General features: G+C 47.5%; 1 protein-coding gene across 2 annotated transcripts in view; it reads left to right on the top strand.

The window, feature by feature from the left end:
- Nucleotides 1-27,614, top strand: part of LOC147104559 (septin-2) — a 177,377-nt gene that overhangs the window by 7,489 nt on the left and 142,274 nt on the right. For both annotated transcript variants that reach the window (XR_015072360.1, XM_085961955.1), the window contains exons 2-3: nucleotides 18,302-18,464; nucleotides 21,703-21,755. Coding sequence is in view for 1 of the 2 variants with exons in the window: in XM_085961955.1 (XP_085818081.1) it covers nucleotides 21,735-21,755 (21 nt within the window). In the remaining variant the exon portion in view is untranslated. The remainder of the gene's footprint in view (nucleotides 1-18,301; nucleotides 18,465-21,702; nucleotides 21,756-27,614) is intronic.

The raw sequence follows: 27,614 nt of genomic DNA, 5'->3' as shown, positions 1-27,614 counted from the left end.
ATCAAGGGGTGTAGTGTGTGTGTGTGTGTGCTCTTGTTAAAAGCTAGGCCACACACACCACTAATTAGCATCCCTTCTATTGCCTGCCCTGGGAGAGCTTGGAGCTGCCCAAGGTGAAGTCTTTAATTTAATTTAATTACATCGTTAAGACCTGTTGCAGGACTAAGCCTGGGCTTCTCCAGCTTTTCCAGGTGAAGACGTCTTCTCCCCCTGCCAGAAGACCACCATCACCAAAGACTTTTTCCATCGGAGAGTGCAACCCTGCCTACACCCACCCACCATCCTGAGTGGCAACACTGCGCTTTGCGGCCTCCCTCCTTCCCACCCCCCCACCTCTCTCTCTCTCTTTGTCTCTCTCTGCCTGTCTTTCTAAGGCACCTTAGTTTCATCTATTTTATTAATTGCCAATTGAGCAGAGGGGAGAGGCCACTCTCCCAATTTAAATCAATAAGGAGAGAGGTGTGTCCTCATTTTAATCAGCTCCCTCTGCTCAATAGAGGACAAAAAATATATATATACACCGAGGCCATTAACACCTTCAGGCCTGTGACTTGGGGTGAGTGTAGCCCTTAAAAAAAGCACCCCAGAATGGCGACTGCGTCTTCACCGGTGGCGGGGCCAGCCGGGACCTATGCGAGAGTGGTAGCCACGGCCACAGCTGCTCCCGCTGTTCCTGCTGCCCCGTCACCTTTTCGATTAATAACAAAAAAGCTTGGGGTGAAGAGCTACACTCACCCCACTATGACCATCGAGGCCTGCGTCAAGGCCATGGCTGGGGTTGTCGGCCCCTCAGCCATCGTCGCGGCCTCGAAAATGTATGGGAAGGCTGTGTTCTTCCTGGGGTCGGAGCGGGCGGTGTCCCTGGCTGTCGCCAAGGGGCTCACCGTGGGCGGGACCTTCCTGCCGGTGGATCCTCTCGAGGCCACCGCGCAGAGGATCATTATTTCCAACGTCCCGCCCTATGTTCCTGGTGAGCTCCTCCTTCCCCATTTGCGACAACTTGGGGAGGTGAGGTCGGGGATCACGCCCATCCCGCTCGGCTTCCGGGAGGCCAGCCTTCGCCACGTCTTCTCCTTCCGGCGCCAGCTGTTTATCCAGCTGGCGCGGGAGGAGGACACTGAAGGGGCGTTCGTCGTCCTCCACGAGGGGACCGCCTACCGCGCCTTTTGGACGTCGGACGGTGTGAGGTGCCATGCCTGCAGGGAGGTGGGGCACATCAGGAGGAACTGCCCTGCCTCCAAGGCCGCCGGATCATCTCGTGCGGCCGAGGCTGGCGCCGCCGCCGCCGCCCTTCCCCCCGGATCTGCCCACGCGTCAAGTACGTCTGATGCGCGGTTGACGTCGGGGGCCGATGCCACCAAGGCCTCCGGCGGGGGGGAGGGAGCGTGTCCGGCCGGAAAGAAGGCGCGGGGAAAAAAGAAGCACCTTAGGGCAGGTCCCCCCGTGGATGGTGAGCCCTTGCCCCTTGAGCCCCTTACACCCGCGCTCCTCGCGGAGTTGATCAGGGCAGATGTGAGCGGGAGGGGCCCCGTGCCCGAGCCTGTGGCCGCAACCGCCGCAGCGGTAATGCCAATACCTGCGGCCGGGCTCGGGCCCGAGGAACCCGACAAACCTGCTCCGCCGGAGGGAGTCGAGGAGGAGGCCTTTGCAGACATGGAGGTCTCCCTCGCTCCCTCCGTGCTAAAAAGAAGGCGCGACCCCCTGGATGAGGAGGAGGACCGGGAGGAGGAAGGTCCCTCCGAGCAGGGGGAGTCGTCGCCCGCCGCGGGTACTGCGCCCCCCCGCCCCCCCAGCGCTGTCGTCATCACCAGCGATCGGCAGGGGTCGCCTGTCCCTCGGGAGGCTGAGGCAGATGTGTCTGTCCAGCACGTGCCTCCCGGGGATGGGGATGAGACCCTGCCCGTGGGGGGGGTTGCGGAACAACCCGCGGCATTAATTGAAGTTGACCTTTTATCGGTGTCGTTACCCCTCGCCGGGTCGGGCAGCCTGGGGGTTGGGTCGGGCGAGCTCGAGGATAATGAGCTCGCCCAATGCGACCCGGACGTCTCCCAGGGGATGCTCGTCCTGGTAGAGCTTTTAATTCAAAACCCCCCGTCCGCTGGGTCGGAGGTTGGTGGCGGGGAGGAGGATGGCCCCCTGGCTGCGTCTCTGGTGCCGGACGTACTGGAGGAGCTGGAAATTGTTCTCTCCCCGGTTTCTCCGGTCGTTCCGGCGTCTGAGGCGGAGGGGAGCTCTGAACCGCCGCCGTCTTCTGGCCCGGCACCCCTAGAGGAGCCCAGGGAGAAATCCTCTGCCGCCGATCCTGGGGGTGGGATCCGGGCGGAGGCGGGGCTGGCTGGCGCGGCCGAGTCGTTCGCTTCGCACTGCGCGGCGGACGGGTTGGCCGCTGGTGACGACCCCCTGGAGGAGGATGGGGACTCGGTGATGGGCACGGAGGACGATTCGGACTCCAGCGCCGACATGGCGATGGATGACCTCGTGCCCCTTGCCAAGTCTCCCCTCATTTCCGTAAGGGAACTCCGGGATTTTATGGCCACGTGCCTGGGTCAGCGCAATAAGGTCCGGCTGGCCCTCGACAGGTGGTCGGAGCTGGCGCTGCTCATCGATTCCGTCCGCGCCGCCGTTAAGATCTTGGGCGCGGACGAGGGTGTGAACCCGCTCGAGCTGCGTCGGCTCACAACGTTTCTCACTGGGCTGCTGAGGAAGTGGCGGCGGACCAGCGGCTGCGCTTCCTCGCCCCATTAGGTGTAGGTAGAGGTTGCACTATGCTTCTGACATGAAGATAACCATAGCCAGCCTCAACATCAACGGCAGCAGGGAGGCGCGCCGCAGATTCAATAACTTCTCGGTCCTTCGGGACGGGAAGTATGCGGTGTGCTTCCTGCAAGAAACCCACACCGTTCCGGGAGACGAAGCCACGTGGCTCCTGGAGTGGCAAGGAGGGGTCAGCATGAGTCACCTCTCCAACAATTCCAGCGGGGTGGCTATCTTGCTGGCCCCGCATTTTCAGCCGGAGATCTTGGGGGTCAAGGAGCACGTGCCGGGCCGCTTGCTCCATGTCACTGTTCGCCTGGGGGGCGTGCCGCTCCATCTAGTGAACGTGTACGCCCCTCAGACCAGTGCGCAGCAAGTGCGCTTCTTCGAAGAAGTGTCCGCTCTCTTGGGCTCCATCGACGTGGGCGAGTGCGTCATCCTCGGGGGGGATTTTAACTGCACCCTCGAGGCGAGGGACCGTTCGGGTCCCCCGCGAAGCCCGGCGGCGATGGAGAAGTTGAGGGACCTGGTTGGGTCCTTCGACTTGGTGGACGTCTGGCGAAATCTCCACCCCGACTCCAGCGCCTTCACTAGTGTGAGGTCTGGGGGAGGAAGGTCCAGAATCGACCGCCTCTACATTTCCCGGGCGTTCGTCTCCTGCGTTCCGGCAGCTTCCATGCGGCCGGTGCCGTGCACGGACCACCACCTGGTGTGGGCGGAGCTCGCTCCACTGCGCGCGCGGGGGGGGTCCGTGTACTGGCATTTTAACAACCTGCTGCTGGAGGACGCACGGTTCCGGGATTCGTTTCGTCGATTCTGGGCCGACTGGAGAAGGAAGCAGGGGGGCTTCCCCTCCTTGAGGCTATGGTGGGATGTGGGCAAGGCTCACATCCGTCTCTTCTGTCAGGAGTACGCGAAGGGGTCGACCAAGAGGCGGGAGGCCCGGGTCGGGCGGTTGGAGAAGGAGGTGCTCGACCTGGAGTCCCGTCTCGGTCAGGTCGTCGAGGACCCGGCCCTGCGGAAGGTGTACGAAGAGAAGAAGGGCGCGCTGAAGGACCTGCAGCTCGTCGGGTCCCGAGGCGCGTACGTGAGGTCGCGGATCCAGCTCCTGCGGGACCTGGACCGCGGCTCCCCCTTCTTCTACTCGCTGGAAAAAAGACGGGGGGTCCGTAAGCAGCTCTTGGGGCTGCTGGCCGACGACGGATCTCTGGTCTCGGATCCGGAGGGAATCAGCGTGGAGACCCGCGCCTATTACGGGGCTCTGTTCTCTCCGGATCCATCCAGCGAGGATGCGCGCAGAGTTTTGTGGGAGGACCTGCCGAAGGTTGGCCCGGAGGGCGCCGAAAAATTGGACGCTCCGCTAAGTCTGGCGGAGCTGACCGGCGCCCTCCGCCAGCTCTCTAGGGGAAAGTCCCCGGGGCTGGACGGGCTGACCGTGGAGTTCCACAGGGCGTTCTGGGACGTCTTGGGGGGCGACTACGCGCGGGTCCTGGGGGAAAGTTTGGCGACCGGGGAGATGCCCCTCTCTTGGCGCAGGGCGGTCATTGTCCTGCTGCCTAAGAAGGGCGATCTCCGCCTCCTTAAGAACTGGCGCCCGGTCTCCCTCCTCAGCACGGACTATAAAATCTTTGCCAGGGCCATGTCTGCTCGCCTTGGCACCGTGCTGGCCCACATGATCCACCCCGACCAGTCCTACACGGTCCCGGGCCGGACCATCCACGATAACATCCATCTGGTCCGGGACCTGGTCCACCACTCCCAGAGGGCTGGTCTGTCGGTCGCCTTCCTTTCCCTGGATCAGGAGAAGGCGTTCGACAGGGTGGATCACGAGTATCTCTTCGGGACTCTGCGCGCATTCGGGTTCGGGACGCATTTCGTCGCCCGGATCCGACTTCTGTACGCCGCCGCGGAGTGTCTGATTAAAGTTAACGGGTCCTTGACGGCGCCCCTTCGCTTCGGGAGGGGGGTGCGTCAGGGATGCCCCATGTCCGGCCAGTTATATGCCATTTGCGTGGAGCCTTTCCTGCGCCTCTTGCGGAAGAGGTTGACGGGACTGGCTCTGCAAGGGCCGGGCGTGGAGGTGGTCCTCTCGGCTTACGCCGATGACGTGCTCCTCACGGTCACGGATCCCGCTGACTTGCGGAGGATGCGGGAATGCCAGCAGATTTACTCGGACGCATCCTCCGCCAAGATCAACTGGGAGAAATGTTCCGGACTCCTGGTGGGTCAGTGGCGGGTGGACTCCCTGCCGGAGGAGTTCAGGCCTTTCGCCTGGAGCACCACGCACCTCCTCTATTTGGGAGTCTACCTTAGCCCTGCCGAGGACGCTTGGCCGGCGAACTGGCAAGAGCTGGAGGCCAAAGTCACCGCTCGCCTAGGACGCTGGACAGGACTGCTCCGAGTGTTGTCCTACAGGGGTCGAGCGCTGGTCATAAACCAGCTGGTGGCCGCCATGTTGTGGTACCGGTTGGTCACTTTGATCCCTCCCCCTGCGTTTGTCGCCAAGATTCAGAAGAAGCTCATCGACTTCTTCTGGGACAAAAGGAAGCACTGGGTCTCTGCCGCGGTTCTGTGTCTCCCGCTTAGGGAGGGCGGTCAGGCGCTGGTGTGCCTTCGCACCCAGGCTGCGACTTTCCGTCTTCAGACGCTGCAGAGATACCTGTACGTCGAGAATCCTCCGAGATGGTGTGCGCTGGCGACGTTTTTCTTCCGCCAGCTGCATGGCCTCAATTACGACACGCAGCTCCTGTTTGCGAAAGTGGGCAGCAGGCGTGCCGGCCTGCGGGAGCTGCCTGTCTTCTACCAGGAACTACTATGGGTTTGGAACTACGTCGCTTCCAGGCGGAGCTCTCCCCCGTCAGGAGCGGCGGCTCTCCTTCGGGAGCCGCTGCTCAGGAATCCGCACCTCCACGAACACGGGTTCGGGCGGCTGGCGGAGGGTAGGGCTGTGGCTGGCAAGGTGACCAGAGTCGGGGACCTGCTCGATGGCGGAGGAGCGGGCTGGATGGCGCCGGAGGAGCTGGCGCGGCGCCTGTCCTGGGCCAACGTCCGGCTCGCGGTCGAAACCATCGAATCGGTAAAAGCGGCACTGGGCCCCGACTCCACTAGGTGTATCGAGGCGGCTCAAGCATGTGGGGCGATCCCGTCCGAGCTTACCCCCGTTCGGACGGAATTCCTCATCGGCGCCCGGCCCCGAAACTCCCCTCGGGAACCGGCGCCTCACAACTTGAGCCGTCTCGAGGAAATACCCTCCGTGCCTTTTCATTCCGCGCGGAGGGGTTTCCTGTACGGGCTGCTCCTGCACACTCTCCACTTTGCCATCTTCGTCTACCGTCCGGACACGCCTTGGCGTGGCGTTTTGCCGACCGGCGGTAGCGGAGGTCCCCAATGGAGGGCTCTCTATGCGGGAGTCCTCCCTTGTTCCATCGGGGACTTGGCCTGGAGGGTGTTGCACGGAGCGGTCCCGTGCAATAAGGTTTTAAGTAGGTTCACGGACTCCCAGGCCGCCTGCATTTTTTGCGGCCTGGAGGAGTCCGTGTTTCACGTTTATATGGATTGTGAGAGGTTGCAGCCCCTCTTTCACTACTTGAAGGGGCTGCTCCTCGATTTTTGGTTGCACTTCAGTCCCACGCTCTTGATCTACGGTCACCCGGTGCGGAGGGGAGCGGACAGGTTGGAGGACCTCCTTGTGGGCCTGCTCCTGGGCCTGGCTAAAAGAGCCATCAATTGGTCCAGGCAGCGGGCGGTCGAGGGGGTCGTCCAGCCGGATTGCCTGCATCTCTTCCGCGGCCATGTTCGCGCCCGGGTGGCCCTGGAGATGGAGCACGCGGTGTCCGCCGGTGCGCTTGAGTATTTCCGCGACCGGTGGGCGCCGCGGGGACTGGAGTGCATCATCAACACGGATAACCAAATTTTAATTTGATTTGTTAAGCTTTAGTTGAACTTTTGTTTATTTACAGTCGAATTGGTTTTTTTTGGGTCCAAATAAAAGAGTACCCTCTGTTCAGAACAAAAGAGTTACCCTCTGGAAACAAGAGTTACCCTCTGTTCAGTAAAATACCTGTTTAATTGTTCTCCCGAAGTCCATGTATTATTGAGGCGCGGACTTTACATAGACCATGTGATGCAGGAAGGCTATTAGAAGCATGCAGTCAAATTTTAACAGCAACTTGTATTTATATAGCGCCTTTAAGGTAGTAAAACGTCCCAAGGCGCTTCACAGGAGCATTCTAAAACAAAAACAACTGTTTTTTCAGCAATGCTATATTGGGTAAGGATTGAAATATTTTCAGTATTTTGTAGGTATGTCACTGGACAGGAAATGCTAAAATCGAAATGCCTCACAACACACTTGACTTTGATTTTGATTTGCTTAACAGTTTTTATTCTGTTTTTTCTTGCTGTAACTTGAAATCAGAACAAATTTTTAAAAACACATTCAGAAGATCTCGGGAACAGGCTGCACTCAGAGTGGTTTGATGTGCCAAATATCAGTGCTGCCCTGGTGATAGGCCATGGGTTTAGGCCTGTGATTTTCTGCACAGTGAATCCTTCCTATCAGGTGGAAGGTACGGTGTGGGAACTGGCTGCTTCCTGATCAAGATAAAGAACCAGATAGTAAGGCTGCTTCATGAAAGATACATCATCGATGCAGAACAATAATCAAATGTTTTTTTGTGTGGGCAGGGTGTCGTTTTGCTTAAGTGTTGCATACATGTTTTTGTATAAACAGGATGTTTTCAAAGCAATGTTTGGGGGGGGAAATAAGCTGGACAGAACTGGTGTAAAGTGGTTAATGGTGTCTTTTAAACCCTGTTTGATTGGGGATGGATTTCTTTGATTAACAGCAGCATTTTGGAGTTCTATCGTAGGATTTTCTCCCAATTTTATCATCTCTTATGTTGGCTGCTGCTAGGGTACAGTTCTCTCCAATACCTTGCCTCAGTGACCATTCTTCATGGGTAAGCCTAGACAAAGAATGTCATAGCATGCTGCTTCAGCATGGTGGATGTCATAAGTTAACACCAAAACGTGCACTTACCAGACGGGATCACTAGATGGTGATTGGTAGAAGGATCCTTGGCTTATCTTCCCCCAAATTAGTCCAGGGGCACTGCGGCCAGTACTAGCATCCAACTGCTGTCCTGGCTGAGATCAACTAACTCAGCAGAGACCTGGCATCAAACCTGGGGCTTCATGGTTGATACCATACTGTTAGTTTTACCTGTGGATCATTAGGTGATCTAGCCATTAGAGTTTGGTGAATCCAGATGTGTATAAGCAGATATTTAAATTAGGTCAACTTTATAAATCACTGGTTAGGCCTCAGCTGGAGTATTGTGGACAATTCTGGGCACCACACTTCAGGAAAGATGTAAAGGCCTTAGAAAGGGTAGAGAGGAGGTTTACCAGTGATGAGGGAATTTAGTTATGCGAAGAGGTTGGAAAAGTTACGACTGTTCTCCTTGGAACAGAGAAGGTTAAGAGGTGACCTAATAGAGGTTTTCAAGATGAAGATTTTGATAGAGTAAATAGGGAAAAATATTCCCTCTGGCGAGTGGGTCAATAACTCGAGGCCATCGATTGAAAATCATTGGGAAAAGATCTCGAGGGAGATGAGGAGAAATGTTTTCACTGATTGTTGTTGGGATCTGGAACGCTCGACCTGAAAAGGTGGTGGAAGCTGATTTCATAATTTTAAAAGGGCGTTGGACGGGTACTGGAGGATGAAGAACTTGCAGGGTTACGGACAGAATGCGGGGATGTGGGACTAAACATGACTGTTCTTTCAAAGAGCCACGATGGGCCGAATGGCTGCAAGCTTCTACGAATCTATGAACCTTGCATAATATTTAATTTAATTTGTTTTCTGTTATCTCTATATGTTCTATGTTCACTGAGCCCTGCATGTAGAGGTGTTAGGCAGATTATGGCAGTTTGAATTTGTAGATTTGACAATGTGCTGAGTGTGGCTAGAATTTGCTGGAGCAAGAATTTCTGTTGTCCTGCATTCCCATCACTTAGAAATATTGCAGATAAGGCAAGTGGTTAACAAATACCAGACTTGTCTGGTGTGAGGCATAAAGTTTGAATTTGGGGATAGGCAAAGGGACAGAAACCCATTTGGGAAGCATAATTTTATACCTAGACTAGAGTTATGATATATGGAACTGATTGTGACATTCATTTCACTAACTGGTGATAAATTGATATCCATCTTGAAAAGTTTGAAATTCTAGCCTAGTGCACAAGGACTAAGGCAAGTTGGTTGTGTTCTTAGGTTATGATTAAGAAATAGGAGTGGGAATAGGCCATTCGGGCCTGCTCCGCCATTCAATAAAATCATGGCTGATCATCTGCCTCAACTCCACCTTCCCTCACTATCCCCATATCCCTTGAATCCCTGAATATCCAAAAATCTATCAATCCCTGTCTTGAATATACTCAACGACTGAGCCTCCACAGCCCTCTGGGGTAGAGAATTCCAAAGATTCACCACCCTCTGAGTGAAGACATTTCTCCTCATCTCAGTTCTAAATGGCTGGCCTGTTATTCTGAGACTGTGACCCCTGGTTCTAGACTCCCCAGCCAGGGGAAACATCCCCCCAGCATCCACCCTGTCAAGCCCTGTAAGAATTTTATATGTTTCAATGAGATCACCTCTCATTCTTCTAAATTCCAAGGAATATAGGCCTCATCTCCTCAATCTCTCCTCATAGGACAATCCCTGCCCACCCCCCACCCCCCCCAGCCCAGGAATCCGTCTGGTGAACCTTCCTTGCACTCCCTTTAAGGCAAGTAGATCCTTCCTTGGAGAAGGAGACCAAGACTGTACACAATACTCCAGGTGTGGTCTCACCAAGGCCCTATATAATTGCAGTAAGACGTCTTTATTCTTGTACTGCAATCCTTTTGTAATACCGGAGTGACTGCTGCCAACGATCGGAAGCTGCGCAGAAGTGTACTGCACATTAATCTGGAAGTTGATATCGATGATGTTTCTGCTTTTTTTTTTTTTTTTTTTACACAGAGCCCGCTGTGGCACGGTGGCATAGTGGTTAGCACTGTTGCCTCACAGCAACAGGGACCCGGGTTCGAATCCGGCCTCGGGCGACTGTCTGTGTGGAGTTTGCACATTCTCCCCGTGTTTGCGTGGGTTTCCTCCGGCTTCCTCCCAAAGATGTGCGGGGTTAGGTTGATTGGCTATGATAAATTGACCCTTAGTGTTAGGGGGATTAAATACGTGGGGTTACGGGGATAGGGTGGGATATGTGTTGGTGTAGGGGTTATGGGGATCGGGTGGGATATGTGTCGGTGTAGGCTCGATGGGCCGAAATGGCCTCTATCTGCACTGAGGTTTCTGTGATTCTGTGATTCCCGGCTTTTTCCCCCCCACAGAGCCCGCTCCATTCCCAGCTTCCCCCCCCCCCCCCACACAGAGCCTGCTCCATTCCCGTTTTTCTTTTTTTGCACAGAGCCCGCTCTTTTTCCGGCATTGTTTCTTACAGTCCTGAAGACCCGCTCCGTTCCCGGCTTTTTTCCCCTAGACCCCGTGATTCGCGACTACTTCAACTTCGTTGGCAGCTGTCACTGCCTTTGTAATAAAGGCCAACATACCATTTTCTTTCCTAATTGCTTGCTGTACCTGCATGTTAACTTCCAGTGATTTGTGTACAAGGGCACCCAGGTCCCTCTGAATACCAACATTTCCCAGTCTTTCACCATTTAAAAAATATTCTGCTTTTCTGTTTTTCCTACCAAAGTGGATAACTTCACACTTCTCCACTTTATAGTCGATCTGCCATGTTCTTTCCCACTCACTTAACCTGTTTATATCCCTTTGCAGCCTCTTTGCATCCTCCTCACTACTTACTTTCCCATCTAGCTTTGTATCGGCAGCAAACTTGGATACATTACACTCGGTCCGCTCATCTGAGTCATTGATATAGATTGTAAATAGCTGAGGCCCAAGCACTGATCCTCGTGGTACCCCACTAGTTATAGCCTGCCAACCTGAAAATTACCCATTTATTCCTACTCTGTTTTCTGTGCATTAACCAATCTTCAATCTATGCTAGTATATTACCCCCAATCCCATGAGCCCTAACTTTGTGTAATAAGCTCTTGTATGGCACCTTATTGAAATGTTTTCTGAAAATCCAAATACAGCACATCCACTGGTTCCCCTTATCTACCCTGCTAGTTACAACCTCAAAAAAACTAACAGATTTGTCAAGCACAATTTCCCTTTCATAAATCCGTGTTGACTCTGCCCAATCATATTATGATTTTCTAAGTGCCCTGTAATCATGTCCCTAATAATGGATTCCAGCATCTTTTTGACAAATGTCAGGCTAACTGGCCTGTTCCCTGTTTTCTTTCTCCCTCCTTTCTTGAATAGCGGGGTTACATTTGCTACCTTCCAATCTGTGGGGACATTCTAGAATCCACGGAATTCTGGAAGATCAAAACCAATGCATCCACTATCTCTGTAGCCACCTCTGATGTAGGCCAGGGAATTTGTCGGCTTTTAGTCTCATTAATTTCTCTAGTACTATTTTTTTTGCTAATAGTCAATTCTTTAATTTCCTCATTCTCACCAGATCCTTGGTTCCCCACTATTTCCTGAATGTTTTGTGTCTTCTTCCATGAAGACATACACAAAGTATTTGTTTAATGTCTCTGCCATTTCCTTATTTCCCATTATAATTTCTCCTGTCGCTGCCTGCAAGGGACCCACGTTTACTTTAGCTAATCTCTTCCTTTTTATGTACCTTTTAAGCTTGTACATTCTTTTTGTCTCTTGCTAGTTTACTCTCATTCTATTTTCCCTTTCTTTATCAATTTCTTGGTCATCCTTTGCTGAATTCTAAAACCCTCCCAATCCTCAGGCTTACTACGCTTTCTGGCAACATTATAAGCCTCTTCCTTTAATCTAAAACTATCTTTAACTTTTCTTGTTAGCCACGATTGGACCATTTTTCCCCGTGGGGTTTTTAATTCCTTAAGGGAATGTATATTCATTGTGAATTATGAATTATTTCTTTAAATGTTTGCCATTGCTTATCTACTGTTATATATTTTAATCTACTTAGCCAACTTGCCTCTCATATCTATGTAGTTTGCTTTGTTCAGATTTAAGACCCTAGTTTCGGACTTAACTAAATCACTCTCAAACTCAATATAAAATTCTATCATATCATGATCACTGCACCCCAGAGACTCCTTTACTACAAGGTTATTAATTAACCTTGACTCAGTGTACAATACTAGATCTAAAATAACCTGTTCCCTAGTTGGTTCGTCGACATACTGATCTAGAAAACTATGTTGAATGCATTCCATGAACTCGTCCTCTGCACTATTACTGCAAATTTGGTTTGCCCAGTCTATATGAAAATTGAAGTCCTGCATGATTACTGTATTACCCTCATTACAGGCACCTCTAATTTCCTGATTTATACTGTTCTACTACTACAACTACTGGTAGGGGGCCTATAAACTACTCCCACCAGTGTTTTCTGCCCCTTGTTATTTCTTAACTCTACCCAAAGTGATTCTACATCTTATTTTTCTGAGCTAAGATCCTTTTTAACTGTCTTAATCCCATCCTTTATTATCAGGGCTAACCCCCCTCATTTCCCATTCTGCCTATCTCTTCTAAAAGTCAATTATCCTGGAATATTTAGTTCAGAACCGTGGTCATTCTGTAACCACGTCTTCATAATGGTTATTAAATCAAACCCATTTATTTCTATCTGTGCGATGAATTCATTTATTTTTGTTACGAATGCTTCGTGCCTTCAGATATAGTGCCTTAAGCTTTAAATTTTTTTCTATTTTTCCCCGATGACACCTTCGTCACTGATGCCCTTTTACCTTTGTTAAGCTTTCTGTCCCTTCCTGACCCACTCTGCTTATTTTTACCCAGATCGCTACTCTGCTATACAGCCTTGACATTTCTCTTGCTGCTTTTGAATTTACCCTTTCCTGAATCCTCCCACCCCTGCCTTCATTACTTTAAAGCCCTATCTACCACCCTAGTTATTTGATTTGCTAGAACACTGGTCCCAGCCTGTCCCAATGGAACAGCTTCCTCTTTCTCCAGTACTGGTGCCAGTGCCCCATGAACTGAAACTCCTGCCTTCCACACCACTCTTTCAGCCACGCATTTAACCTTCTAATCTGCTTGCCCCATGCCAAATTGTGCGTGGCTTGGGTAACAATCCAGAGATTAATACCTTTTGAGGTTCTGCATTTTAATTTCGACCCTAGCTCCTCAAACTCTCTCAGCAGTACCTCATTCCTAGTTCTACCTATGCCATTGGTTCCTACGTGGACTACAACATCTGGATCCTCCCCTTCCCACTCCAAGTTCTTCTCCAGCCGCGAGGAGATATCCTTAACCCTGGTTAACAACACAGCCTTCGGAACTCCCGGTCGCGACTGCATAGGACATTATTATTTCTTCTTGTGATATATTACTAAACGCAAGTTAACCTAATGAAATTCAGACAGCCAGTTGCAATGATGTACAGACAACTGACAATCAAGAATACCACCAACTTGCCTTGGAACATGTTTGCACTGGGATTTTGCAAAAACTGAAACTGCTCTGCAGTAAATGGCACTCCAAATGGCTTTTGGGTTCCCACAACCATCAGAATGGTTTAGATTTCAGAAGAGACTAAAAATAGATATATGGGAGGAGGAGTGAGTGAAGGAGAATGAAATGCAACATCAAAGCTACATCCTTATGAAATGTCTGTTCTATTTTTAATTATATAAATGGAGAGTACTTTTTTATTGAAAACTAGCAGGGGGGTGGGGGGGGGGGCCGGCGTTGACAAGGCTTTTTTGTAAAACGGCAGTTTACAGGGCCGCCCGGTTGACGGCCGGCCGCTGCCGCTCCCCCGCTGTGTCTCGGGCCGAGTGGTTGTCAGGCCCGGCCCGAGTGACCCCAACTCCCCTCCCGCTCCGGCGGGCCGCCGCAGCTGCCCCGCTCGCTGTTGAGTAAAAGTAGTGAAAAAAATGGCGGCTAAGTTTCGGGAAGCTGCAGGATTAGGTCCCGCCCACACACGGAATGAAACGCCCCCCCGTGACGCACCGATTGGTCAACCGTCAGGTCACTGAACTGTAGGATTGGTCAACCATCACGTCACTCAACGCTAATGAGTGGTAGGATTGGTCAACCGCTAATGAGCGGATTTTTGAACATTTTTGTATACTGTCCGAACAATTTTTGTCTGACCAAAAAGTAAATACGCCTATGAGACTCCCCTAATCATAAGCTTTCTTTTGATATAACATGTGTAGATACGCTCTATAACTTTTGAGTGTATAGCAGACAGACAGACAGATGTGATGTGTCCGTAGTCCAGTCTAATATTTGCAATTTTCCATTGCTTCTCTATACAATGGTACAGATGCGATCTGCATCCCACTGGGGAGCTGAGCGCATGAACCTGTGATCTTTCACTGCATTGTGCAGTATGTTTGAAGTCCAGAACTTTTATTTTTGACGATGTCTAAATCGCATTTGCTGAATTCTTATAACTGCACTCTTTTTGTTGGCTGAGTTTTGAAGAGAGCCTGGTAGGCAGTATGTAAACATTCATTCCAGTCATTATTCAACCAATAGGAGGGACGACGGGCTACAGACAGCACGGACATTAACCATAATTTTCAAAAAACATATTTGGAAACAGGAATTGTGCTGGAGGGTGGCAAATCTTTAAATTGCTGTTCAAGAAAGGGGAAAAGGGTAAGCCTGAAAATAGTTAGTCTTACCCATGTAGTGGGTACTTGTGGAGTCCATACTACAGGCTGAAATTGGTGAACGCGTAGAATGGTGTGGGCTAATCGGGGACTGTCAGCAAGGACTTGCAATGAGCAAGTCATGTCTAATTAAATCAGTTTAATTTTTCAAGCATTGGCTGTGGACTGGGATCACTTCTTCTGTTGGTACTTTTAGTTAGAGAATAGTGCATGATTCACGGGCTTAACGGGGTGTCAGCCTCGGCTCATGGGTAGCACTTTTGCCTCTGTCAGGACTCCATGGATTCAAGTCCTGCAGCAGAGACTTGAGCACCTTATCTTGGCTGACACGTCAATGCAGTACTGAGGGACATACTGTCTTTAGGATAAGATTTTAAACTGAGACCCCATTTCTCCTCTTGGGTCGATGTAAAAGATCCAATGGCACATAAGAAATAGGAGCAGGAGTAGGCCATTTGGCCTCTCGAGCCTGCTCCGCCATTCAATAAGATCATGGCTGATCTACGACCTCAACAACACTTTCCTGCACTATCCCCATATCCATTGATTCCCTTAATACCCAAAAATCTATCGATCTCTGTCTTGAATATACTCAACGACTGAGCATTCACAGCCCTCTGGGGTAGAGAATTCCAAAGCTTCACCACCCTCTGAGTGAAGAAATGTCTCCTCATCTCAGTCCTAAATGGCCGACCCCTTATTCTGAGACTGTGACCCCTGGTTCTAGACTCCCCAGCCAAGGGAGACATCCTCCCTGCATCTACCCTGTCAAGCCCTGTAAAAATGTTGTATGTTTCAATGAGATCACCTCTCATTCTTCAATTCCAAGAAGAGTGTGGGAGTTTGTTCAGTGTCCTGAGCAACATTTATCCCTCAACCAACATCACTAAAACAGATTATCTGGTTATTAACACATTGCTGTTTGTCGGGCTTGCTGTGCGCAAATTGGAGGTTGTGTTTCCCTACATTACAACAGTGATGACACTTCATAAGTACTCCTTTGACCGTGAAGCACTTTGGGATGCCCTGAGGTTGTGAAAGGTGCTATATAAATGCAAATTGTTTCTTTTTACTGTGTGCTGTTCTGGGCAGCCCAATAAAGGGTTCTAATATCCTTTCAATAATGGTAGATTGACTAGAATGATTTCAGGATATAGTTATGAAGAAAGGCTCAATAAACTGGAGCTTTTTCATTGGAACAGAGAAATTGGATGTAACAGAGGTTTTCAAATTTATGAAAGGTTTTGAGAGGGTAAATAATAGAAGCTTGTTTCCACTGGTTGGAGAATCAGTAACTGGCCAAAACTCCGGATTATCAATAGAACAAAGGGGTGTGCGTCAGAAGCAATGCTTTCACAGTTGGTCATTAGACCATGGAATACTTTACCACAAACAGCCTTGAGCCAAGATTTATAACACCATTTAAAAGGGAATTAGTTAAGTATTTGAAAAGGCAGAGCATCGAAGAACACAAGGAAAGGGCAGGGAAATGGCGTTAAAGTAGTTAATTCCAGTTAAAGAGTGCGCGGTGGTACTGGTGTGGTGGGCTGCAGAGCCTGCCTCTGCTGTAATAATCCTAATAATTCTATCCTTGAAGCATGACGTTCTTTCTGGACTAACTAAGGCAGTGACATTGGAAATCAGTAAATTGCATCAAACCATTGAGTGAGGTGACAAACCAGCGATGTGGTGCACAGATTCTGTACTGTGCTGACCAGCACAGCTGGTTCTGAAGACTTTTAATGTTTGGAGATTGTTCCCTTCGGCATCAGTTCAGCCTGCAGCCGGTGAAATATATAGTCGCGAGTGTCTGCAACTGATATTTAAAAGTGCTAGGACGTGGGAATGTTACATAATTTCCTGACTGCTTCTTGGTACACAGATCTTAAATACTTCTTCAACCGTATGACTGATGCTGTGTCTCTTAGCTACTTGAATCCTAGTGGGCTGACTTCCAGCATTTCCAGTGTGCCCAAATGTCACCCTGAGAAACCGCACCTTTTTTGCCATTTATTTTAATGGAGGAATGGAACTATTAGTCCTGGGAAAATGGTTGTGTTTTTCAGGATTGCTCTAGCATAAACATTTTAACACACTTGTATGCTACCCTCAGTGTAGCAGAAAAGTGCTCTGGATATATTGAGCGTGTTGACTAGGCAGTTGGTCTATAGGTGGTTGAAAGACTGGATTTGGCTTTGGCTGTTTTTCTTTTTAAAATATTTAATACTTGAAGTTTATGGGGTTCTGGCCAATTAACCCTTTCACTGCTAAGTTCCAAAAGATTGGACTTGACCCGTATTGTGACAGTGATTATATTTTGTTCAGTGCAAGTGAGACTTGATACGTTACAGCATCTGAGCAGTATAACAGGGCGTAGTCGTGAGTTATATTACTCGTTATGATGCCCTGGGTAGAAGTCCCCATCTCCACGAGTCTACCCCTGTTGGCTCTAGGCTCATGGGTCCACCCGGTGTGTCGCCTGTGGGTCCTCCGCCGACTCTAATCCCTCCTCGGCTCATCTGGTGGATGTTCCCAAGCTCTTGGCCGAATGCCTCTACAACCCAAGTATCTGAGAGACCCCTTCTTATACCCTTACTCTCATTCAAAACCTATGGAGTCCTCCTGAGCCAATCACTGGCCTACACCCAAAATCCAATCATAAAGATTGTACGTCTGCAGCACCCTGGTTTACGTAGGTTCTTAGTCTTATGACACCCTTGCATCATCTGTTTTTGACCATCAGGACCCATATCTGGGGTAGTTATGGCAACATGTGTAGAGATATGGCGCCCTTGCTGTTTGCCTACGTTTTTAATTCACTGCAAAGATCATAACATTCCAACACGGTGGCAGCTAAAAATGACCTTGCTTCCCAGGCTAGCTGCACTCTTCGGCCATGGCAACCCTCTTTCTTACCCCATGCTGTCTGGTTACAGCTTACTTAGACTTTAATTATAAGCAAAAGGGTTACACGTCATGTATAATTCAGGTTATCATTGCATACAGTTGATGATTACAAACTTCTACATTTAATTCTTACACACGATTATAAATCCATTACCGATGATTGTAAGATATTAATGGTTTTGCGATATTGAAACAAGTATTCTAAAAATCAACTTATCCATGATAATCTTACAGTCCCTTTGTGTCTTATCTCAGTCCCTGGAATTCCATTAATTCTTTAGCCTTGGGTCCCATGAACAGGCTGTTGTCTTTTCTGCTAGGAAAGCTGCTGACTGCATCTTTAATTTGGCCAAGCAAGGCCCAGTGCCTTGGTTTCTTCTATTTTAAACCTAATCGGGTCTACCCAGGGCATATTGCAGAAGTTTAAAAGCATGATTATTCAAGAATCGGCATACATCGCGTAACAGTTACTTAATACAAACTTGAACCTATAACTAATAATATTTCATTTAGTCCATGTTAGTTAGTAGGGGGAATCCGAAATGGAGACTTCCCAGGATTTTCACAATTAAGAGGCATGATATTCTGTAAAGTCTGTGGGGTAGAAATTTGTCTTGGGTGGTTGCGCAAAACGGCCGCCCGTTATACGCCCCGTGTGATATTCAGTCAATGGAACTAAATATCGGGTGAGACATATAACTATAGCAGCCGATTCTCTAACTCCTGCTTTGCGCGACCGCCTATGATGAATTTCTACCCTTATCTGCTTTTATGATGGGACCCAGTGACCTACAATATGCCTGTCCTGGTAGTAATCAGTGGTAGTAACCCTGGCTGATCTTTTTTTTCCCCTTTCTACAAGGATTGCTGAGACCAACTGAGTGCCCTGCCTGTGATCGGCTAACTCTAACGATTGGGAATCGGACCTAGGAGTTCCCTGAAGTCTGTTAACCACTGCAGAACCTTTCTGAGCCAGCTGGGGAGCCTTGCGTCAGCCTTCGCAGTGAACAACAAAAATACCAGAGGTACAGGGAAGACTTGTAATCAATGAAGGGCAGAAAATTAGAGGGATTAATCTATGTGCATATCTATTTAATATATTAAAAATATTGCATGTGCACACACTTCCTGTTAACTTTCCCATTATGAACTCCTGTGGCTGCAGTTATGATTGAAACTGTCTATGTAAAGCTTGTCAGACTGTAATTACATTGTCTCCCCCTTCCCCTATCTCTGGGTGAAGATGCTGCAGTGCAATCACTGCCAGGATGGGGTAGTTATCGTGTGACAAGTTTGCAGAGGCAGTTTTCTATTATAAATGTGGACATAGGAATCTGTAATGGAAACATAAACATAAGGACAGAATGTATGACTTTAAAATGGGGATTGAATTATATCTCCGCCTCGATCCAACTTTCCCCTGCCCTCTAGCCTCACTTCACCAGAAGACTGCACTTAGTCATGACTCCTCATGTGCCAAATCGACTAGTAATATATTAGAAACCTTCCATCTGGGCAGACTTCCTTTCAGCTTTTCCCATTACAAATATGGACTTGGGAATTTATAAAGGAAACTACCTATGTATTAAAGTCACAAATGACATCCTATGTGACTGTGACAATGGTAATTCTTCTTCTTCATCCTTCTTGACCTGCCTGCAGCCTTCGACAGTTTGACCACACCATCCTCCTCCAACACCTCTCCACCATTGTCCAGCTGCGTGGGACTGCACTCTCCTGGTTCCATTCTTATCTATCCAGAGAATCACCTGCAATGGCTTTTCTTCCCACTCCTAAACCGTTACCTCTGGTGTCCCTCAACTATCTATAATTGGCTCCCTCCGATTTCTCATCTACATGCTGCCCCTCGGCAACGTCATTCGAAAACACAGCATCCGTTTCCACATGTACGCTGACAACACCCAGCTCGACCTCACCACCACACCTCTCGACCCCTCCACTGTCTCTAAATTGTCAGTCTGCTTGTCCATCATCCAGTACTGGATGAGCAGAAATTTCCTCCAACTAAATATTGGGAAGACCGAAGCCATTGTTTTCGGTCCCCGCCACAAACGCCGTTCCCTAGCCACCAACTCCATCCCTCTCCCTAACATCTGTCTGAGGCTGAACCACACTGTTCGCAACCTTGGTTTCATATTTGACCCCGAGATGAGCTTCTGACCACATATCCGCGCCGTCACTAAGACCGCCTATTTCCACCTCCGTAACATCGCCCATCTCTGCCCTTGCCTCAGCTCATCTGCTGCTGAAATCCTCATCCATGCCTTTGCTACCTCTAGACGACTATTCCAACGCAACCCTGGCTGGCCTCTCATTTTCTACCCTCTGTAAACTTGAGGTCATCCAAAGCTCTGCTGCGCGTGTCTTAACTCGCACCAAGTCCTGTTCACCCATCATCCCTGTGCTCGCTGACCTACATTGGCTCCTGGTTAAGCAACGCCTCGATTTTAAAATTCTCATCCTTGATTTCAAATCCCTCTGTAGCCTCGCCCCTCCCCATCTCTGTAACCTGCTCCAGCCCTACAACCCTCCGAGATATCTGCAATTCTGGCCTCCTGAGCATCCCCGATTTTAATCACTCCACTATTGGCGGCTGCCAGGGCCCTAAGCTCTGGAATTCCCTGCCGAAACCACCCTGCCTCTCTTTTCTCCTTTAAGACACTCCTTAAAACCTACCTCATCTGCCCTATTATTGTCTTATGTGACTCCATGTCCAATTTTGTTTGATAACGTTCCTATGAAGCGCCTTGGGACGTTTTACTATGTTAAAGGCGCTATATAAATACAAGTTGTTGTTATGTAAACTTGACATGCTCTAATTACACCCTCCCAGTATAGTACTGCCAATTGATAGGTTATGTTACAATTTCTGCCACAAAAGCATCCTCTGTGAAGTGCCTTGGGACAGTTTTCTATGTTAAAGGCACAATATAAATGTAAATTGTTGGTTAAATGCAGTTATACTGTGAGTACGCACTTTTGGGGATGGGTTCTTGGTGGAATGAAAAACCCATTGATCCCTGTGACTCCCAACAGAGTGATTAGTTTGGAGATTGAACTCCGCAGTCACTGCCAGAGCAGGGCATTACGCTTTGTGTGTATTTGTTCTCAAAAATAAATTTACACGGATTATGGAATGTCGCACAGAAGGTGCTGCTTTCCGTGCAGGCACCCTCTAATCTCAACCATGCTCCAAACTGCTTTTCTTCCGCACTGATTGAGTGAGCCAGTGGGATTTCAAATCAACTTAGCAGCTGTGTCAGGAATGAAAAGATCTTTGCTTTTATTTCCGGTATGCTATGGAACATGGGAATTCTGGGATGGTTGTGCAGCGGAGCCAGTATGGAAAGGGCTTTGTACAGGCTTGTGGTTCTCAAAACTGTAGAACCTCCTGTGCCTTTTACAGCTCAAATATGCAACAGGTGCTCTGTGGTGCAGCCAGTTGCTCAGCAGACCCAGTTTTTACTGCATGATAAAGAATACCTTTGATTACTTCCTGATGCACAACAAGATAGAATCCATAATCATCAAGGTGAATTAAAGGATGTAATTAAATCTCTTGAGTTCATGTTATCCTCCCTCGTAATTCAGCTGCAAGTGGATCTGTCTACAAAGAATGGAAGGAAACACCATCCTGTCCTCTTGAGAAGGTGCACCAATTGAATACGTCAACTACCAACGTGCAATGTCGCCTAGAAAGATTTGCGGGGACATCATTTTGCAATGGCTACTTACTGTATGTAGTTATAAGTCAGAAAACCACATCTGACCCTGTTGCCAAATCTGCAACGAGAGACGCAGTTCTATTCTTACCTCTTCGAGCACAGCTACGCTCTAAGTTCTTTCAGCTTTTGTACTGTGGTTAAGTGTTGCATGTGTTCTGGCTCCTGGAGTGTCTTGAGCCTCTCATTGGTGCATTCCTTTTCTCCAATCTAGCATATGCTGACGACGTGGTTCCATTCACAGCTCTAGTTGTGATTCCAATTAGAAGTTTTACCTTGGGAATATATCTCAAATGCAGGTGGTTGCACTGGGTGGCTATGCGGCAACGACCCACAGCTGTCGATGATTTAACTGTGCCATGCTTTGTGCTGACCCTGAAATAACATGGTGCCTAAACGTTCAATGAAGTCTGTAATTGCTTTGTGACTCTAATTTGCTTGTGTGCTCTGCTCTGTGCTGGGGTGTGCAGAGATTCCTAATACATCTTGTTAATGCCGTGTGTGTGTATTTTTCCTGCAGGTTGTTGAGAGCTGTGAAGTTTTAACGCCAGTATGTCGACAGAAAAGGCAAAGGTGAGCAACTTCATTGTGTAGTTATATGGTTGCACTTGCTGGCCTGACTCTGGAATACAGTAGTGATGGTTTTTTTTATTACACAGTGGAATGATTTTAAATATCTTTTGGATGTAAACATCCCTGAAAGATGCTGCTGAGTGAAATGCTCAAAAGTGACTACTGTAGAATTATGGGGGGGATTGGTCATGAGCTTATACGGTGTGTTGCTGTGAGATGGTTTGGGGGAAGTGGTGTGTGCGCGTGTGGGAGGATTAAGTGGGTTGGTTCTGTGCTTCTGATATGTATGGATGTCAGATGATTGTGGGAAGGGTGGAGGCAGGTGGAACATTATAAATGACAATGGCCTTGAGTTTAGTATTACATATAAACAGTAGATAAGACATGTACTGTTTTGTATCGCTATTAACAATCTCTCAAGTGCTTAATCATTGAACAATTGGTTTGGGGGGATAGGAAATTGTTCCAGTTCTGGGTTGCTGGGAAAGGGACTACAGTTTAGTGCTACTGTTTCCATAACAGTTTAGCTTGCTGATTGTGATGAATATTGAGCTCCCAATTGCAGATCCACATGGCCATTTTCCGTTTGATTTACTTTTTTGTCACCTGTTTTTAAAAAAAAAAAAAAAAAAGTAGATGTAAAGAAAGAGCTGGAATCTACCCTTGATCCCCTGATATTAACATAAATCCCCTGTCTCGGGAAGGCTTTACCATGTGTATGAAGTGTTTGAGTGAAATTGTCTGGAACTGATCCATGCCGAGGCATACAACATGCAATTCTTCCAAACCACACGAACAGTAAGAAGCTTCCCAGATAGCTATTGATCTGTGTGAATGGAGACCTGGCCAGTAGTTCTGTGTATGCTCCTATTTCTCGAGCTTGAATCCAACCCTTCCAGTATTTACACTGTCCTCTCTGCTGTATGCAGTTGTATATTCTTTTTGCTGTAAATTTTCTATTGTAACACACTTTCTCATCCCTGCCCCACCTGAAAAAAAATCTAATTTGGGGAATATGAACAATACACAAGATTCCTGAGCAATGGTGAACCCAAGGTTTATTGAACTTAAAGTACAATATGTGCATCTAACTGAAACTGCAAGATATGTCAAAACCGGATGTAACAGTAACTGTGGAAAGAGCTTCCAGGAGCCTTCATTCAGAAGAATGGGATTCGCTGAGCAGTGCACGCAGTTAGCGTCTCGTAAGTTGTCCACATTTTAGCTGTTGCCGTCAATGCTGTTTTCACATATCTGTTCAAGCTGAGGCTCGCCCCCCTCCTGCAGAACATCATCTTCAATGCGACTCATGGCGTTCGCTACGTAGCATTTTTTTGAAGCCGTTCACAGTCATTTGTGGATCCAGTGTTCTTCATGCATCCGTTCTCTGTTGGGAACTCCATCTCTGGAAGAAACTTCCGTGAAAGTGGTTGCATCGTTGCTCCGACTATTACACTTTAATTACAGAGTGGCCTTCATCGATTAGTTCAAAGCTGCATTCAGCAGCTGCAATATGTGCTCCGCTCTTGGCCTCACCCTCTTCTACCGCTCTGCTCTTGGCCTTGCCCTTTACTACCACGCCGTTCCCTGCCTCGCCCTTTTCTACAGGCTATTTTAGATCTAGTATTGTGCCATGAGATAGAGTTAATTAATTGTAGTAAAGGCGCCTCTGGGGTAGTGATCATAATATGATAGAATGTTGTGTTGAGTTTGAGAGTGATTTAGTTAATTCCAAAATGAGGGTCTTAAATCTGAACAAAGTAAACTATGTAGGTATGAGGGCGAGTTGGCTAAGGTACATGGGGAAATTAGATTAAAAGATATGATGATACATAAGCAATGGCAAACATTTAAAGAAATAGTTCATAATTTGCAAATAATATACATTCTGTTAAGGAATTAAAAACCCCACGGGATTTGTGGACCAACCGTGGCTAACAACAGAAGTTAAAGATAGTATTAGATTAAAGGAAGAGGCTTCTAATGTTGCCAAAAAGAGTTGTAAGCCTGAGGATTGGGAGGATTTTAGAATTCAGCAAAAAGGATGACCAAGAAATTGATAGAGGAAAAAAATAGAATGAGAGTAAACTAGCGAGAGACAAAAAAAAATTGTAAAAGATTCTATATGTATGTAAAAAGGAACAGATCAGTGAAAGTAAACGTGTGTCCCTTACAGGCAGAGACAGGAGAGATTATAATGGGAATAAGAAAAGTGACATTAAAAAGACACTTTGTTTTTCTCTTCACAGTACAAGACATGAAAAACATTCCGGAAATAGTGGGAAACCAAGGGTCTATTCAGAATCAGGAACTTAAAGAAATTAGTTTAATAGTAAAGAAATAGTACTGGAGAAATTAGTGGGACTAAAAGCTGACAAATTTCCTGGACCTGATGGCCTACATCCTAGGGTTTTAAAAGAGGTGGCTACAGAGGTAATGGATGCACTGGTTTTGACCTTCCAGAATTCCCTAGCTTTCAGAGTGGTTGTTGCAGATTGGAAGGTAGCAAATGTAACCCCGCTATTCAAGAAAGGGAGAGAGAAAATGGGGAACTGTAAGCCAGTAGGGAAAATGCTAGAATCTATTATTAGGGATGTGGTAACAGGGCACTTAGAAAAACATAATATGATTCGGCAGTCAACACGGATTTATGAAAGGGAAATTTTATTTGACATGGTAACTAGCAGGGTAGATAAAGGGGAATCAGTGGATGTAGTTGATGCGCCATCAATTACTCAAAAGACTGAGGTTAAGCGAGTAACAACCAGGCTTTTATTAACTAAAGAATGAAGGTCTTGTCTCGAGAGGTCGACCCGTCCAGAATACTAAGGGACTGGGAGGTAGTCACTTATATACCTGGAATAGTGGGAGGAGTCAGCCGAGGCATGTCCAGACCTGTACCTAGTGGAATACACATACAGACACAGACAGGTATAACAGTGGTTTACCACAGTAGTGTATTTGGATTTTCAGAAAGCATTCGATAAGGTGCCACACAACAGGTTATTACACAAAATTAGAGCTCATGGGATTGGGGGTAATATATTAAAATGGATTGGTTAATGGATAGACTACAAGAGTAGGAATAAACGGGTCTTTTTCGGGTTGGCAAGCTGTAGCTAGTGGGTCATCGTGTACCCTAAGGATTAGTGCTTGGGTCTCGGCTATTTCAATTTATATCAATGACATAGATGAGGGAACCGAGTGTAATGTATCCAAGTTTGCTGACGTTACAAAGCTAGGTGGGAAAGTAAGTAGTGAGGAGGATGCGAAGAGGCTGCCAAAGGATATAGACAGGTTAAGAACATAATAAATAAGAGCAGGAGTAGGCCATACAGCCCCTCGAGCCTGCTCTGACATTCAATAAGATCATGGCTGATCATCGGCCTCAACTTCACTTTCCCACCCGATCGCCATATCACTTGATTCCCCTAGAGTCCAAAAATCTACCTATCTCAGCCTTGAATATACTCAAAGACTCAGCATTCACAGCCCTCTGGGGCAGATAATTCCAAAGATTCACAACCCTCTGAGTGAAGAAATTCCTCCTCATCTCAGTCTTAAATGGCCAACCCCTTATCATGAGACTATGCCCCCTACCTCTCAGCATCTACCCTGTCAATCCCCTTCAGAATCTTGTTTCAATGTGATCACCTCTCATTCTTCTAAACTCCAGAGAGTATAGGCCCATTCTACACAATCTCTCATCATGGGACACTCTCTCATCCCAGGAATCAATCTAGTGAACCTTCGTTGCACCGCCTCCAAAGCAAACATATCCTTCCTTCGATAAGGAGACCAAAACTGTGCACAGTATTCCAGGTGTGGTCTCGCCAAGGCCCTGTACAATTGTAGCAAGACTTCCTTTCTCTTTGTATCATCAGCAAACTTGGATGCATTGCACTCGGTTACTTCATCTAGGTCATTAATATAGTTGTAATATAGATTGTAAATAGCTGAGGTCCCAACACTGATCCTTGTGGCATCCCACTAGTTACAGCCTGCCAACCTGAAAAAGATCCGTTTATCCCTACTCTCTGCTTTCTGTCCGTTAACCAATCCTCTATCCATGCTACTATATTGCCCCCAACCCCATGAGCCCTAATCTTGTGTAATAACCTTTTATGTGGAACCTTATTGAATGCCTTTTGGAAATCCAAATATACTATATCCACTGGTTCCCATGTACCTACCCAACTAATTACATCCTCAAAAAACTCTAATAAATTTGTCAAACACGATTACCCTTTCATAAAACCATGTTGACTTTGCCTAATCATGTTATGATTTTCTAATGCGAGGAGCATTCGTAATAAGGTGGATGAATTAGCTACGCAAATAGAGGTAAACGAATATGATTTGATTGGGATTACGGAAACATGGCTCCAGGGTGGACAAGGCTGGGAACTCAACATCCAGGGGTATTCAATATTCAGGAAAGATAGGCAAAAAGGAAAGGGAGGTGGGGTAGCATTACTGGTTAAAGAAGGGATTAACACAATTGTAAGGGAGGATATTACCTCTGATGATGTGGAATCTGTATGGGTAGAACTGAGAAATACCAAGGGGCAGAAAACGTTAGTGGGAGTGGTATATAGACCTCGAAACAGTAAGGCGGAGGTTGGGGATGGCATTAAAAGGGAAATTAGAGAAGCGTGCAAAAAGGGCACAGCAGTCATCATGGGTGACTTTAATCTACATATAGATTGGGCTAACCAAATTAGTAACAATACTGTGGCGGAGGAATTCCTGGAGTGTTTACGGGATGGTTTCCTGGACCAATATGTCGAGGAACCAACCAGGGATCAGGCCATCTTAGACTGGGTATTATGTAACGAGAAAGGATTAATTAGCAATCTTGTTGTACGAGACCCCTTGGGTCGGAGAGATCATAATATGATCGAATTCTTCATTAAGATGGAGAATGAAGTAGTTGACTCAGAGACTAGGGTCCTGAATTTAAATAAAGGAAACTACGATGGTCTGAGGCGCGAATTAGGTGGGATTGATTGGGGAATGTCACTCAAAGGGTTAATGGTGGATAGGCAATGGCAAACATTCAAAGACCGCATGAATGAACTACAGAATTTGTTCATCCCAGTTTGGCATAAAAATAAAACAAAAAAGGTGACTCAACCGTGGCTAACGAGGGAAATTAGGGATAGCATAAGATCCAGGGAGAGGACATCTAAATTGGCCAGAAAAAGCAGTAATCCAGAGGATTGGGAGCAGTTTAGGATTCAACAAAGGAGGACAAAGGGATTAATTAAGAAAGGTAAAATAGAATATGAGAGTAAGCTAGCAGGCAACATAAAAACTGACTGTAAAAGCTTTTATAGATATGTGAAGAGAAAAAGATTGGTGAAGTCAAGCGTAGGTCCCTTGCAGTCAGAATTAGTGGACTTTATAATGGGGAACAAAGAAATGGCGGACCAATTAAATACATATTTTGGTTCTGTCTTCACAAAGGAGCACACAAATAACCTCCCAGAAATGTCAGGGAACATAGGGTCTGATGAAAGGGAGGAACTGAATGAAATCAGTATTTGTAGGGAAATGGTGTTAGGGAAATTGATGGGATTGAAGGCTGATAAATCCCCAGGGCCTGATAATCTACATCCTAGGGTACTTAAGGAAGTGGCCCTAGAAATAGTAGATGCATTGCTGATTATCTTCCAACATTCGATGGAATCTGGGACAGTACCTATGGATTGGAGGGTAGCTAATGTTACCCCACTATTCAAAAAAGGTGGCAGAGAGAAAACTGGGAATTACAGACCGGTAAGCCTGACATCGGTAGTGGGGAAAATGCTAGAGTCCATTATAAAAGATGTAATAGCAGATCACTTGGAAAACAGT

The sequence above is a fragment of the Somniosus microcephalus genome, chromosome 19 (genome assembly GCF_052327205.1).
Source record: "Somniosus microcephalus isolate GS21.2 chromosome 19, FLI_Smic_1.0, whole genome shotgun sequence".
In the NCBI taxonomy this organism is placed as follows: domain Eukaryota; kingdom Metazoa; phylum Chordata; class Chondrichthyes; order Squaliformes; family Somniosidae; genus Somniosus; species Somniosus microcephalus.
Note: the sequence above shows the minus strand (reverse complement) of the source record. Positions and strands in the feature narration are given on the sequence as shown.